The following is a 16,348-nucleotide window of genomic DNA, read 5'->3' as shown; positions in this document are numbered from 1 at the left end:
GACAGAACAGAAGGTAAAATCACAGAGACATGAAATAACAAGATGTGAAGCTCTTTGACACACAGTGTGGCTAGAACTCTGGGTATAAATGGAAGTAACTAGAGTTGCAAAGGGCCTTAATGTTATACCAAGAAATGTGAACTTTATCCTAGAGCCGTTAAAGTCTCCTGCTCAGGGGAGAGGTATACCCAAAGCTTATTTAGAAAGGATTCGTGAACAGGTGGGTGAGAAAGAGAAGCAGCTGAAAGAGAAAGCTCCTGAAGAAGTCTACAGCTGAGGGCTGTAGAAGAAGATGTAGAGGGGATGGAAGAAAAGAATTAACTGGAAACAATCCTAATGTCTAAGAAGAGAAATGGTAAAATTATGATATCCCAACACAATGGAATTCATAAAAGTACTTAAAAGTTAGATATGGATAAGAAAACAAAACGTAAGACTGAATAGGAACCAAGACCAGAAGACAAGCAAAAATAAAACTGGATGCATGACGGCAGTAAATAATGGTGATGTTTCTCTCTAAAAATCCCTTTAACGTCATTACAGAATCTTTACATATTTAAATTTCTTTTGTTGATTGATAGTGGGGAGAAGTAAAGAACAAGAGAAAGAAGCGATAAAGCTATGTCCAACAGAAGAATGGAGACTCAGGGAGGATTACCCAGGAAAAGGAAGAGAAATTCTATTTTCCCCTCTATTTTCTTCACTCCTAAATAGCACATTCACTTACTCTGGTTCTCAAACTGAAGTCTCTTTCAGCCCCCACAGCAGCTATAGTGCCAAATTTTCTATTTTTCTATTGTTGTTCACCACACTAGCAATGTGTAGCTTCAAATGCCACATCAGGTACAAATACTGTAGGCTATGAACACCTGCCTATGCATGCCTAATGTGTGCTTCCCTCCCAGAATTCTAGAGGATCAAGGTTTCAGCCATACTTGAAACCATGGGCTTAATCTTCCATACCACTCACAGTGTGATCCTGACTTCTGAACCAACATAACATATAATCTGATGCCTAGATAGTCTAGTGACAAATAGCTTCTGTACAGTATTTTAATTTTTAAGATTATTTAGGTTTAATAACTACCTGGTTTGGAGACACTGGAAATTATAAGGAAAACTCTAGAAATAGTCTTTGGAAAAAGTTTAGGAAGGGTTGGCTAGTATGTCCTAGAATGATTTAGGTACATTCCCAGACAAAAGCAGTTTGAAATCAATGTACTATAATATATTGCGAAATCATTTAAACATATACTGCCCGAAAACTTCACCACTCAACAAATTCATCACATCTTAGGGCAACAAAGAAACCGAAGAGGGTTTTAAGGAAAAACTAAAAGCAACTCACTTGTACTGCATACTTGTAAAACTGTTCCGACAGTTCTCCTAGCTCCTCCCTAGTCTTACTGGTGTTGGGAAACTCCTCCAGCCAGTCCAACTGTTCCACTTTGGCAACAGGATATGGCTTCTCTTTTATGACCTGTACGATCTGGAAGCGGCACAGGCCCGTAATCAGCAAAGTATAGTGGGGCTTGGGCCAGTTACTGCCCACAACTTGGACCGCCAGTGCAGCTGTCCCAATCCTGAAAAACACACAGAACATCAGTATTACAAATGCTCAATATGGTAGAAGAGAAACTCACCTCAAGAATAAAGACGCAGACGTAGAGAATGGACTTGAGGACACGGGGAGGGGGAAGGGTAAGCGGGGATGAAGTGACGAGAGTGAAACCGACATATATACACTACCAAATGTGAAATAGATAGCTAGAGGGAAGCAGCGGCATAGCGCAGGGAGCTCAGCTCCGTGCTTTGTTTCCACCTAGAGGGGTGGGATAGTGAGGGTGGGAGGGAGACACACGAGGGAGGGGATATGGGGATATGTGTATACATATAGCTGATTCACTTTGTTGTACAGCAGAAACTAACACCATTGTAAAGCAATTATACTCCAATAAAGATGTTAAAAAAAAAAGAAACCTCAAAAGGGCTGCCTTTTCTGAGAAATTCATTAAAAAACAAAGAACATCTAAAGTGCAAATGAATTATTTCTCTATTTAATTTAGCATCCAGTACACGGTCTTTCAAGTCCCTACCATCTGATATGGGGCCATCTCATTCTAATTAGCCATTTAAAAATTAGGTAGAAATTCCTAAACATTTGGATTATTTAAGCATAAAAACATGAGTAAAAGTAGTTGAGATTTATATAGCTTAAATTAATTTTGCCAGCTAGGAATGAGGCAATCTTACACCAGAATATATATGAGCATTTTAAACAGATTTAAACAGCGTGATGTAAACCAATCTAAGAAATCCCCTTCTGATACCAGTTTTGCTACTAACACCAAGCCAGGTTTTTTACATAATCAATCTATAAAACTGCCATCAAATCTGGGAATTAACATGTATGTCCTCGAATTTTGAATTTCTAAATCTGGGGCTAAATATCAGAGGCCACACTTTCATAGACTGAGGAGAGTTAGTCACAGACCTACATCTCAGGAAGACGTAAACCTAGTTCTGTTTAAGTGGTAATCACCTCACCTAACACCAGCTGAAAAAGTTATACTTTAAGTCTTAGCTCCATATCATGCAATTCTGACCAAGTCACATATAAACTAATTCACAGAAAGAAAGTTTCATCCAAACTAAGCTGAAGTGATACAAAATAGAAAGATCAAGGTTCAGAGGACACTTCCAGATCCTAAACTACCATTATATTTTCTCCCCTCAGGCATAGGAAAAGTTGTAATTTCAGAAAAGAAACTAAAATCAAAGTGACCAGAGCTCTCAACACCCTGGGACAATGGTGACACTGGAATACTACACTTGCCCGTCTCAAACATACTGTTGGCACAGACAGTATGTGCATATTTTAGTGAGCTTGCTCACTTCTATATGCAGTTAATTCTTGATTAGTTCCTTGTAAATGATTCCTTCTGTAGATTATCTGTACCTTCAGCTTCCCACCACCACTCAGTTTATTCTGAGCTATGCATATAACTTCCTTAACACCCTTCCAGGCATATCACATGGACGGGATAAAACTTGATTTAAACAATAACTTAAACCAAAAAATTAGGAAGATAATTTGGTGGAGAGAAAAAACATCATGTACTTTAAAAACCTGAAATGATTTGGCAATCGTCTATTGAGTTGTTTGTGTTGTGGCTGCTTTTCTTCAGTCACTAATCAAACAGTAGGTTCTATCTCCCATTCCCTTAAAACCAACTCCAATTGCCTGAAAGAGTTAGCCATACCTAACCTGATTAGAGACCAACGAAGACTATAATTCACTGCAGATGACAACCACCAGTGCTTACACAATGCAGAAAGAGTTTACAGTTCTATACACAAAAAACATTAACAGACAAGAAACCAGATTCCTGGCCCAAGGGGTATACAAACTAGAAGCCAAGGAGAAACCAGAGAGAGATGAGACAAATCCAAACTTCCAGATTAGGAAACAAATTTAATTATTTGGGGTATGTCATTGATTAAAGGTGAGGCTAAAAGTGAGTTTTCTAACAAAGCAAATAAAATGGTTTTCCTAACTGTGAAAGGAAGATGTTCCAAACTGAAAAGAGATTAAGTAGGATTTATACTATGCTTTTCCTCCTAATAAAAAATATATATATATAAAGGTTTTAAATATGTTAATTATTTCTTGCTTTGAATCACTTATAGTTGACAACATACCTAAAAAAATAAAAGGGTACATAAAAAGAATGTACCCTTTTTAAAGAAAAAAACATGATGTGTGAAATAATTAGATGGCTAGAAACAAACTACCTAGTGAAAGACATTTGGGGTAAAAGCTCTGGAAAGAAAGACGACGCTTAATGTTATTTTAGACAAGCTGTATTGCATGTTGGGCTCTAGGTTTTACATATAAAAATAGGTAAACAAAATATTCAATTAATCGAATACTTTCCTTCTAACTATGATCCATATGATACATAGGCTTTATATCAACTTAGTCATCTTTCAAAATATTCTAGTTCTTCTATTACTATGCACTTTATTAGGCATGACCAAAAGCAACAATTTGATTTTGCAACAGATCCGCATTTATTAGTACCCAAAGGTGTAGTGTTTTTTCCATTTAGGTAGTAGCTCTGTGAATCTACACCTTAATTACTGTGGTATTTTACAGTTCAAAGAATTTCTGAAATTCCTGAGAACTACTCTCAGAGTTGTAAAATATTATTTTAACCCAAAGTCTGACAACAATGGGTAAGATCTATATAATTTGGAAACTGACTTAGATAATATAAGTTTTTGAGAACTATCAAACTACAGTGGTGGGAAAATCTAAAAGCAGCACCAGTTTTCCAAGATGAGGATAGCTGTGGTCTATTTGCCAACCACTTGCTTTTTACTTTTCTTTCATTTTTTTCTTTACTTTAAAGCCCTCCATTTTTCTTGGAATCCTTAATCTTCCAAATCTTTTTTCCAAATAATGCTACTTCAGTTCTGCCCATATTAAAAGAAAGAATATGGGGTCTTCCCACTCCTTCCCCCAGCCTCCATTTGTGAAATCTACACTTAAAACTACCCATGTGGGCAACAGTAATACCATCAACATACAGGGTTATTGCTTTGCAGTTTACAAAAGGCTTTCATAGGTATTATTTCATTACACACCACCTTTCACCTCTGTGAGGAAGGCAGCACTTTATTAAAAATGAGTAATTCAGATTCAAAAAGGGTAAACAGGTTAGTTATCCATGATTACAAGGATATTAAATAGCAATAGGGTAGTTGAATTAGGTTTTATGACAAATTTTACTCTTTTCCCACCACAATGGACAATATGAATTTGTACTTATAAGAAGTATAAAAATAAACACTATTAACATAGCTTCTAAATAGATGAGATGCTGCAAAGCACAGCTATTATTTAATATCTAATGTTTACATCTTAACAACACTGAAGGAAGAGAAGTATTTCCACCAAAGCTCTGGAAGCAAAAGTTACACACTTCTGGGAAAGGACCACCGAAACATCTTTTTGGTTTTGACTTGGTGTCACCCAACTTATCTTCCTGAATATCTGATGATTTTGAGCAAAAGTTATCATCATTGTTAATAAAGATTTAGAAACAAGGAAAGAGTCTATTAGGATAGTCCCAAATTCTACCACAGATGAGGCTTCTGTGGCTAAAGGATTTTTGATTTTCACTCCTTTCTTGAAAGTTCATTTCTGAATTTAAGAAACGCAACTTGCAGACAGACCTTCCTTAAAAGGAGGAAATGCAGACTTAGGAACATCTAAGTAGAGCTATTCATTACATACTTGCTAATATAAAAGATTAAATTTTAAAATCTTAGTGTTATCAGGTTTCTTGAATGCTGAAGAGTGCTAATAGATACAAATAACAGTAACACATGGATGGAGACTTGGCAAATTATGAAACTGTGTATTTGCTCTATATAAAGCATTCATTTTTTTGTCAGACAAATGCCACTGAAACTAATTTGGGGTCCTCGAGATGAAGTACACAGAAAATGAAGAGGGACTGAGCATTCAGCACTATGAGGAAATGAAGGCAGGTGCCCTGAAGAATGGAAGGCTGGGAGAAGACTGCAGGGCAATCTTGAAATGCATGAAAGGACAGTGCACAAGGAATGCTAATTATCCATTTGCACTAAGAAAACAATGGGTCACTGAGGAGCCACTAAAAAGACAGTCCAGTGAAGCAGGGTGGCCTGAGGTGGCATGGGAACCAAATTCTAGACTGTGGGGATAATCCAAAGCTCTTCCTGTGTTAGGCGACATGCCGGCACACTGACGTGCAGATAGGGACTGTGCTGTTCAAAACGGTGAAGGAAGTGGTTCAGGTAAGTCAACATCTGGCCCTGCCACTGTGGATGACAAGGAACCCAGAGGAACAAATTACTTCTGTTGCTCCCTGAAGACTGAGGCATTGTCACCTGGATGGTCTAAAGGAAACAAGGGACAGGAAGAGAGCCCTCACCGTCCCTCTGAGGTCCTACTACCACCTGGAAAAGCAGGTAACTGGGGAAGGACAGATTTGTGTATCGAAACAGAATAACATTATAGACAACACAGTACTTGTACTATTAAAGCTCTTTTAGGGACTTCCCTGGCGGTCCAGTGGTTAAGACTCCGCGCTTCCACTGCAAGGGGGTGCAGGCCAACATAAAATAAAATGGTTACTTTAAAAAAAAAAAAAAAAAAAAAAGCTCTTTTAACTTTTTAAAGTAAGAGCATTTAAAGGTGGTATTAGAGAAAAAAGACATTGGAACCTAATACTAAGGAATGCAATGCAAACTTTCTACAGACTTTTCAAGTAGCAAATAATATTTCTAGGATAACGAGATGGCCTGGTGGCTCCTTATAATGCTGAAATTCTATGAAGAATTTTCTATGTATGTTTTCTAACTTAAATGAGTAAATTTTAACACTGCTATTCATTTAAAACAAAGGCAGCAATATGAACAGCAAGGACCAGATTACCAATCATCTGATATTAGTGATTACTTCCAAGCAGAAGAATTTAGTGGTTTTGGAGGAATTTACATAAAAGAAATTAAAAACCCTCCAAAATCTTGCCAGAATCATACCAACAAATAGTCACTCAAACCTGAAACATGACTAATCTACTTTGGAAATTCACAGTGTACCCACGAGTAATCAGCAGAACTAAAACAAAACAGCTTATCATGAGCACTCTAGCCTCAACAGGCAACTAAGTGCCTGGGCACAGAAAGCAAAAAATTAGGGGAGAAATAAACAAAGTCTAAAGAAGTAGGGTCATATGTAGGGAAACCAAAATCCAACACAATTTATCACAGTTTATTGAAACTTGAAAAGTATCCAGTTTCACTCAAGCAAGAAGCAAAGTACATCAGATGGGAACCAAAATGTTTTCCATGCTTGAGAAAAGGGAGGCTTTTGCAATGTGGACCAACAATGGACTGCTATGGTTTTTTTTGGTTTTGTTTTGTTTTATGAGGGGAGGGGAGGAGAACCAAATCTCCTTTGAGAATTTTAACAAAGCTATGGACTCTCCTTTAAAAGGAAAGTATATAATCACAAGATTTTGGACAAAAACAAGACATTCCTAACTCTCCCCAAAACCATTCAGACCTACACCTAATTTTAAAAAAGGATAACTGTAGGTGAACGAGGGAGGGGCTCTAAGTTGAAAATACCTCAAGAAGAGTTAAGGAAAGGAGGCAGGGGCTTGGGAGGCTTGAAGATAATGGCATTTGTTGAGAGCATACTACATACCAGCGCTGTCTGGTAGAAATATAACGTGAACCACATATGTAACTTTAGTAGCCACATTAGAAAATAAGACAAGTGAAATGCTAATATTTTACTTAATTCCAACATTTAATCTATATAAAACTTATTTATCAACAACACATTTTTCATACTAAATTTTCAAAATCTAGTGTGTAGTGTACACTTATAGCACATTTAAGGTGACCAACCAGCCTGGTTTGTCTGGAACTAAGGGTTTTCCTGGGATATAGGACTTTCAGAGCTGAAACCAGGACAGTCCCTGGCAAACCGGGACAACTGGTCACTCTGATAATACTATCTCAATTTGGACAAGCCACATTTCAAGTGCTCTGTAGCTCGTGGCTACAGTACTGGACAGTGCAACCATTTATCCAGCCTGGCGCAAAACAGACCACACACATGTGATTTCACTTCACCTTCGTAACACACGTAAAAGACGGATGCTGCTTGTTTCCAAATTACAGGTGAAGAAAGAAATAAGCACAGGTTCAATCTGTCATCCGAAGTCACACAACTAGGGCCATGGTGTAGGGGAATCCAGTGGTAAGCTTGGGGCCTAAGAAACGTTACGATATGAGATATGAGAAGAGATGGGAAGATAGGAAAGTTCTAGAAAGGGAGACAAGAGACAATGTGAACGGGGAAGGCCCTTTAGGAAGGAAAACAAGCAGTGAGGGGAAGAGAGAAGGCAGGGGGCGGGGGAGGCAGGGAGTGTGTTAGAAAGGCACCCCCAAATTAATAAGGAAATGGTGCAATTTAGGATGGGACGGGAAAAGAGAAAACGTGAAGCAGCCAAATATCTCCGTTAAGAGGACAAAAGAGGTGGGAAGGAAGTTAAAGAAGGAGGAAGGGGGTGGGGAAGGGAAGAGAGAAAGGAAAAAAAAGAGGAGGGCCTGGAAGGTTAAGAGCACCGGCCTAGGAGTCTGAAGACCCGGGGGGCGGGAAAAGAAATTCACATCAGATGGTGAGAAGCTAATTGTGCAGCTTTCACCACTCCGTGAGTCATCTCATTTAACGGTCACAAGGCACCCGCGTCTGGCGCGTGAGTCGTCTGAAGAGGCGGAACACCGCCGCGGGGCCCCCCAGCCCCACGCCCCGAGGCCGGGCCGGGTCTCGGAAAGAGGCCGCGCCGCCGCCGCCGCCGCTGCCGCTGCCGCTGAGCCGCCCGGCCTACCTGTGCAGCGGCGGCAGGTCCTGCGCGTCGCTGGCCGGGTCGGGAGTGTTGGGGATGACGCCCAGGATGGTGCTCTGCAGCGACGTGCCCTTGAGCAGGCGGCTCCGCACCAGCTGCAGGTTGCGGGCCGAGTCCACGCTGGTGCGCATGGTGGATCCCGGCAGCAGCACGCCCTCGTGCGTGAGCAGCAGCGGGAGGCGGCTGGGGATCTGGACGGGGCTCAGGGACGACATGGCGGCGGCCCTCCGAGCCGGGAGACTCCCCGGGAGCCCGACGGCCGTCTCCGCGCGGCCTGTAAGGCAACCACCAACCCTCACACCCGTGCGCGCCGCCTCTTCCGGCCCCGCGCTCCCGCCAGCCCCCGGGCTCTGCTGCCGCCCGGCGCCGTACACACGCGAAGAGATGCGCACTCCGCCCACCGGTGCGACCCCTGCCTGCAGGCCCAGCTACTCCGCTTTCTCCGGAGGCTCCCACAGAGCAGAGCTGTATGCCCAAGGATGATCCCATGTAAACTGTGTCCATTTGAAATGTTTGTACCTTTCTATTCGAATTGATTTTAGATGTACAAAAATATAGTAGGGAGTTTCCATGTACCTGTCACCCAGCTTCCCCTGGAATCATCTTACACAATCATCCTTCAACTATTAAAAACCAGGAAACTAACACTCCTGTTATCTAATCTATAGACTTCCACAAATTCTGCCAGTTTTCTCACAAATGTCCTTTTTTCTGGTCCACGATCCCACTTTTCATTTAGTTGTGCTGTCTCCTCAATCTTTTTTTTTCATTTTTTCTTCAAAGCTTTGCAACTTTTAAAACGTATTGATCCCTTAGTTTGTAGAATGTCCCTCAATTTGGGTTTATCTGATGTTCTCTCAAGATCAACATTATACATTTTTGTCAGGAAGACCACAGAAGTGATGTGCCTTAGTGATACATGATGGTGAAATGTCTTACCAATGATGTGTTTTTGGTTTTTTTTTTGCGGTACGTGGGCCTCTCACCGCTGTGGCCTCTCCCCGCTGTGGCCTCTCCCGTTGCGAAGCGCAGGCTCCGGACGCGCAGGCTCAGCGGCCATGGCTCACGGGCCCAGCCGCTCCGCGGCATGTGGGATCCTCCCGGACCGGGGCACGAACCCGTGGTCCCCTGCATCGGCAGGCGGACTCTCAACCACTGCGCCACCAGGGAAGCCCACCAATGATGATTTTGACAGTGATTACTTGGTGAAGGTATAATAGTATCTGCTAGGTTTCTCCACTTTAAGGTACTATTTTTCTCATTATAAGTAGTAAGTATGTGTAGGGAGTTGTCTACATTTATTAATTGAAATCTGTAAGAAAAGGCTGCCCCATCTCCCTCCGCAATAATTGAATAATATACTTATTCAATTACTTTTTATGTTAGTATGGACTCGTGGGTATTCAGTTTTTTATGGGCTATCATGCAATAATATCATGTATATCATTGCTTGAATTTTTTCAGATTTGGCCCTTGGGAGCTCCTTCACATTGGAATTTGACTTGGGTTTGGCTGTAGTTTGCAGATGGAAATTTTTCCCCAAATATGAAGTCCAGCAATGCTGTCAGAATCCAGGAGGGAATTGAAAGTCTAGTCAAGACAACATGCATTTGTTGAGGGCCTGCTGAGTGCAAGGCCCCGGTCTGATTGTGGAGGGTAGAGAGCGGAACAGAAGGCAAGGTCCTACCCTCAAGCACCTCTTGGCCAGAGGGACAGACCCATAGACAGGTGAGTCTGATACAGTGCAGCAGGTAAGGGAAAGGAGAAGGCAGGTGTCCTAGCTGCTGTGCTGGAGACAGAAATTCAGGAACTCGGAGTCTCCGGCCTAAAGCTCTTTCTCTGACATGATCCCACCTTTTATTCATTCTCTAAACAACCATTTTTTGAATGCCTACTATGTACTGGATATTACTTTAGGTGCTGGGGATACATCAGTGAACACAACAGACAAGGTTCCTGCTTTCATGGAGCTAACATTCTAGGGGGAGAAACAGAAAATAAGCAAGGAAAATCCTTTTGGATGGCGATACGCCCTTTACATGGTCAGAGCAGGCCTCACTGAAGAGCTAAGCCCTGTACTGCAGCCATGCAGAGGCCGTGGGGTGGGTGCCGAGGGGGGTGCTATTTCGGGCAGAAGCAGCAATGATTGCAAAGGCTTTGTGGCTGGAATGAATTTAGGATGTTTGAGGAGACTGCTCCTGGAATTTGCTGAGGTGGGGCCTGCTGAGGGAAGCAGGAGAGAAATGGGAGGGGAGGCTATAGAGGGCCCTATAAGGAGTGAAGAGTTGGGGTAAGGAGTCTGCTAAGGAGTTTGGGTCTTACTCTAAACCCAATGCAAGCCATAGGCAGTTTCAAGTTGTGGAATAATTTTTCAGGCTTATGTTTTCAAAAGGTCATATTGGCTGCTGTGTGGAGAATGGAATGCAAGGTTTTAAGGTCAGACGCAGGGAGGCCAGTTAGGAGGTGGCTGAGATTGTCCGGGCAAGAGGTGATGAGGCTCAGACTAGAAACAGTGGATTCAAGCCATGTTTGAATGTAGCTTCAACAGAGCACGCTGATGGGTTAGACATGAGTGAAGGAGAAACAGTCATCAAGGATGTTCCCTAGACCAGGGCCCTCGCCGCTAGGGCCTAGAGAGCAGTTGGGCTGGTAGCAGGAGATCCTAGATCCAATCAGCAAGCTCTGGATCACCTCTCTGGATGGGGCTGAGTACCTCACCCCCGATAGACTCTAGGGGTAAAAAAAAATAAGATTAAAAAATGCATGGCCCAGCTCCCCAAGAGCTTACCTTTTTCACCAAGACATCTCCAAGGACAAGGGGGAAAGGCCCCATTTTTTGAAGAACTTCAAAAACCATCTTATAAACCTTGTGGTATATTTTTTGATCATGTTTAATGCTTTTAACATACACTCTCCCCAACAACAACAAGCAATATGAGTGTCTAGTCACATAATAATAGCTGGATTTATTTTTAAATACAAATTCCTTCTGCACTGTAGAAGGTGTGGTATGGGACCAGGTCCACGTTTAAGTTGCTTGCTTGATGAACACCTTCTTTCTGTCCCATCAGTCTATCTCTGTGATGGGGTGCCAGCCCACTTGGGAAAGCATCAAGAATCTAAGTGTGAGTTCTTAAGCGACCATGTGGCTCTCCTGGTTCCTACTTTAACCAGCTCTACAACTACTTCCTTCATTGATCCACCAAATACTTATTCTGCTATGTGCTAGGCAGTAATCTAGATTCACGGATGCATCAGCGAAAAAGACAGACAAGGCCCCTGGTGTCAAAGGGCTTACATTCTAGTGAGGTAGGCAGAAAATAAGTAAGCCCCCAAAGAAATGATAATTTCAGAAAGTGATAAGTAAAGGAAATCTAATAGGAAAATCTGTAGAAGGTGCTAGAGACAGGAGGACAAGATGGGGGAGGGAGGTCTGGGAAGGTGACCCTGCAGAAGTGGTGTTTGAGCTGAAACCTACATGACGAGAAAGGCCAGGCTCTGCAGGGAGCTCGGAGGAGAGTGTTCTCGGAGGAGAGTGTTCTCGGAGGAGGTTAGGACTCAGACAAAGACCAAGATGGGAAGGAGCTTACCAGTTTCTGGAACAGAGAAGACCAGGCTCTGGGCTGTAGGGATTCAGCAGTCAACAAGACGGCCACGGCCAGCGAGGGGCTCCAGGAGCTCTGAGAACCAGCCCCTGAAAGCTACCCAGCTACCCAGGGAGGGCAAGGGAGAGGTCTAATCATCTCAGCTTCTTCAGGCCTGCCTGGCTCTCCGGCCCTCTGCCCCTCGCCATGGGCACCTCCCCTACCCTCTGGTGCCCCTTCTGGCCTTGGACACTAGACCCTGCTGGGAAAGTGGTAAGAACAATGAGGAAATAAATCAGGTCCTCCAAAAAAGTTACCTCTCTCCAAGAGCCCCCCTCCTGTACACAGGCTGTTTCCCCATATGCAAATGGCCTGTGTCTAAACTAGTCATGACTTTGGCCCCCTGGGGTTTGGGGAGCACAGGGCTGGAAGCATCTGTTTCCTCTCTGGTTTACTCCCAGTCCTGTCCTGTGCACCGCCCCCACCACCCCAACTGCCTGACCACAGTGATGAGCTTGCCCCTAATTGGAATGAACAATGTCAGCTCTATCTTCTTGAGAGGAAGGTGGGAGGCCAGGGAACTTTTCTAGGATGCCAAAGAAAACTCTGGAGGGAATTTCCCCGGCCATTCAAGGAAGCAGAAGTGGGCCTCATAGACTGGAAGGCAGCTCAAGCTAATATGTGGCTGACTCCCAGTTATGTTGAGATGAGCAATTTGTGTTCTGCAAGCATATCCATTACACACATTTGCATTCCCTTCATTTTCATTTGCTTGACTTTTCCCTGTTGCTAGTTTCCTGGATGACTTCTGTATTTCTATAAGGAGTCACGTCTTTAAAACCCTTATTGTATCTCTTTGCAGGTGTGTATAAATAAACCAGTTGGCAAATCATACTATAACTGAAAGGTGAGAAAAAACCTAATTTCTGTATTTGTTCTCTAAGAATCTGGTCTTCCTCATGAGCCCCTACTTGCTGGTTAATTAGGAGAACACAGATGTTTAGGCTTACCGTTTTAAGATGCTAGTTCACAAGAACAAACTGTCAAATTTTCAGGAATTTTGAGAACCCAGTTGTTAAACACAAACATTAAAATTAAATTATATAGACTTACAATTAATAATATCAAAGACAAAGGTAATACTCAAAAATCTATCGTTTCCTAATTATTTCACTACATTTTACTATTTATACTTTTGAGGTTATTTACATCTACTGTACTTGTATCCTGGAGATAACCGTACAGTGATTTCTTCGTGCGCCTCTCTTCCCAACATGTTGGTAGCTTGAAATCATCCAGGATGGGAACATTTACACCGCAAAAATCAGCAAAGGCTACAAATCTGGGCTTGTTTTATTATTTTATTGATTGTCTAGGTTTAAGAAATAACTGCAGGAAGTGTTAATAATGCAGATTAACAAGTATGTGGTGCTTGTAGCCATTACACTGTGAAGAGCACAAAAAATGAGAAAATATTCTTTCAGTATTTGAAAACTCTTCAGCAAAGAGACTCATTAACATAAACCAAAATGTCAAGTAACAATTATGTCGGAACTACACCAATTGCAGCCACAGGTTAGTTACAGATACACACGTTTACCAGCACACTACTGAGACCGTGGACACAGCCCCTTGCCAGGGTGCATGATTAGCAATCTAGAATTTGCTGCCTCCCCCTCCCCATTCCCTCCACTGAGAACCTTTGTGTAGTGAATAAACTGTACACCAGTACACCATGGTCCTACCCCCAGGGCCTCCTTCCATTGAATCATGCCAATTTCACTTTAATGTGTCTGTGTCCTAGGCTGGTTCATAGCAGCCAGAAACTGGACTCTTCCCACAGTCTTAAACAAGAAATGTGTGACAGCCTCTTACCTGCCATCCCTCCTTTTCTTTTTAATTTTCCATCACCCCTGAAAGGTCCACTGCTACCATCACAGTTGTACAGTTGCCCCTCAGTTCAGAGGGGGAATTGGTCCCAGGCCCGCTGTGTATACGAAGATCCAAGGATGCTCAAGTCCCTTAATTAAATGGTGTAGTATTTGCAAATAATCTAAGAACATCCTCCCATATACTTTAAGTCATCTCTAGATTACTTATAATACCTAATAAAATGTAAATACTATGTAAATAGCTGTAAATGTAATGCTATGTAAATAGTTTCCTGTGCCAGTTGAAGTTTACCTTTTTGGAACATTCTGGTTTTTTGGTTTTTTTTTTTTCCCAAATGTTATCTATCGTCAGTTGGTTGAATCCTGATAGCGGAACATGTGGGTACAGAGGACCAACTGTAGAGCTTATGGCCTGGTGCCATGGCTGGGGAGTCTATCTTGTAGGCTCTATAGGAGAATTCCAGAAACTGAGTTCACCAGATTTGGGTATGATTTGCTAAAAGGAAGTGAGATGGGAAGGAATAGAATAAAGGAATTTAGAGAATCTTCTCCCAAGAGAATAGGCTAGTCTTCAGGTCTGTTTACTTGAAGCACAATCCCATACTTGAATGTCAAAAGCTGTATCTGAACACCAGGACTGACTACATAATTTGCAGGACCCAGTACAAAATGAAAACGTGGGACTCCTTGTTCAAATTATGAAGAATTTCATGATGGTGACGGGCAGAGCATTAAACCAAGCCTGGGCCCCTTCTGAGTATGGGGCCCTGTGAGACACCCATCGTACCCCACGATGCCAGCCCTGTTGTACATTTTCTTTCTCTTTCTATTCCTTCAGAAATATTACTAATTACCATCCCCCCTCCTGCCCCAGGCACATGGATGTTCTGGGAGTGAATCAGATATTCACAAAGGCAAAATGAAAAGCAAATTAATATATTTTTTAGTTATTTAAAGTTCCTAAATTGTGCCCAGATCCACTCCCTTGAGTCTGTGAAAACCAAGTCAGAGAATGGCAAAATCACATTTCTTTCATTTATTTATTCATCCATTCACCATTTATTGAGCACATGCTCTCCTCCTAGGAGATCCCTAGGCCCCAGAGATTTAATAGTGAGCAAAGTAGACATGTCTCTGTCCTCGTGAGGATCTCTGTTTAGTGCAGGAAATGAACTCTAAAAAGTCAGTGATTCACCTAAATGGACAATTACAAACTGGGATCAAAGAAGAAGCATGGTTTTAGGAGCAGGCCTTGACTATATTAAAGAAGATTGACCTGGCCCAGGGATGTGGGTTGGGAATGGGTGGTTTGAGGTTTCCCTAGGTGATCTTGGGCTGAGACCCAAGTAGATGTTTAAAGAGAGGGACCCAAGCCCATTCCAAGCAGAGGGAAGAGCAGGTGCTGTGACAACGGCCCCCAGTATACTCGCTGCTGGGTGATATCCCCCCTCTCCTGGCTGCTTAGGGCTCTATCTAATCTGCTCCTACCTGTTGCCTTTTCAGATTCTCTGATTCTGGGAAACAAAGAATTGGCAGGACACCTGAAAATGACCAGAAGGAAGATATACTGGGTCCCCAGGTCTTCTGGTGACCTTGTGAATCTCGGCTTGGATGTAGATGATGACATGGTTTCAGGACTTAGCTATGTAAGTAGATCTCCTTTGCATCAAAACACCAGGAAACTGAGTTGACAGGATATTCTCAATGGTCATAAACTAGGTCAAAGAATTTTGTCCCATATTTATTCAACTTTGATTTTTTTTTTTAATGGAACTCAGGCTTCCACAATTAGATGAATCATAATCCTTGGTCATGATACACATTCATGGCTCATACATCTCTCTCCCACTATCCCTCTCTATCTCTCTGTCTGTCTCTCTATCACACACCTATTTATCTATGTACTTACCTATAACAATATAATAAGCACCAATAAACCCATCACCAACTCACCAGCTCCTACCCTAACAATCACATCCAGCTACTGGTCTTCCACCCATCCCATTTCCTAACTCTCCCTGCCTGAAGTAACCGCTGTTGTGCATCTCTTCCCATAGATCTCTTGCTGTGCTTTCAAGAGAGTGTTATTTATTCTATATGAAGTCCTAGAAATGATCTATCTTTTTCATTTTAGTTGTTTCCCACTTTATCAAAAGGGTAACATGTAATGTCTTCAGGTTTACTTTTTTACTGCTTGATTTCTTTTTAGTAGTTTACCCTCAGAGGGTGACTTGGTCTTGCATTCTGTGGATGACTAAAAATAATGCCCTTTCTTCTTGTCTACAGTGTTTATCGACAGATAAAAGCCTCAGGGGAGGGGCTTCCCTCGTGGCGCAGTGGTTGAGAGTCCGCCTGCCGATGCAGGGGACACGGGTTCGTGCCCCAGTCCAGGAGGATC

At 42.3% G+C, this 16,348-nt stretch overlaps 2 protein-coding genes across 3 annotated transcripts in view; one reads left to right on the top strand and one right to left on the bottom strand.

The window, feature by feature from the left end:
• Positions 1–9,069, bottom strand: part of LONP2 (lon peptidase 2, peroxisomal) — a 104,186-nt gene extending 95,117 nt beyond the window's left edge. For both annotated transcript variants that reach the window (XM_007105702.4, XM_007105703.4), the window contains exons 1-2: positions 8,457–9,069; positions 1,349–1,583 (exon numbers count right to left, since the gene is read on the bottom strand). In XM_007105702.4, coding sequence (XP_007105764.1) covers positions 1,349–1,583; positions 8,457–8,689 — 468 coding nt within the window. In that variant the 5' untranslated portion in view covers positions 8,690–9,069. The remainder of the gene's footprint in view (positions 1–1,348; positions 1,584–8,456) is intronic.
• Positions 9,070–9,965: 896 nt separating this feature from the next.
• ABCC11 (ATP binding cassette subfamily C member 11) overlaps positions 9,966–16,348 on the top strand; it is a 73,502-nt gene continuing 67,119 nt past the window's right edge. Inside the window, 3 exon segments of the mRNA XM_024124851.3 lie at positions 9,966–10,202; positions 12,921–12,965; positions 15,454–15,596. Coding sequence (XP_023980619.1) covers positions 15,498–15,596 — 99 coding nt within the window. The 5' untranslated portion in view covers positions 9,966–10,202; positions 12,921–12,965; positions 15,454–15,497.

The sequence above is a fragment of the Physeter macrocephalus genome, chromosome 17 (assembly GCF_002837175.3).
Source record: "Physeter macrocephalus isolate SW-GA chromosome 17, ASM283717v5, whole genome shotgun sequence".
Taxonomy (NCBI): domain Eukaryota; kingdom Metazoa; phylum Chordata; class Mammalia; order Artiodactyla; family Physeteridae; genus Physeter; species Physeter macrocephalus.
This window is presented reverse-complemented; position numbering and strand designations above follow the sequence as displayed.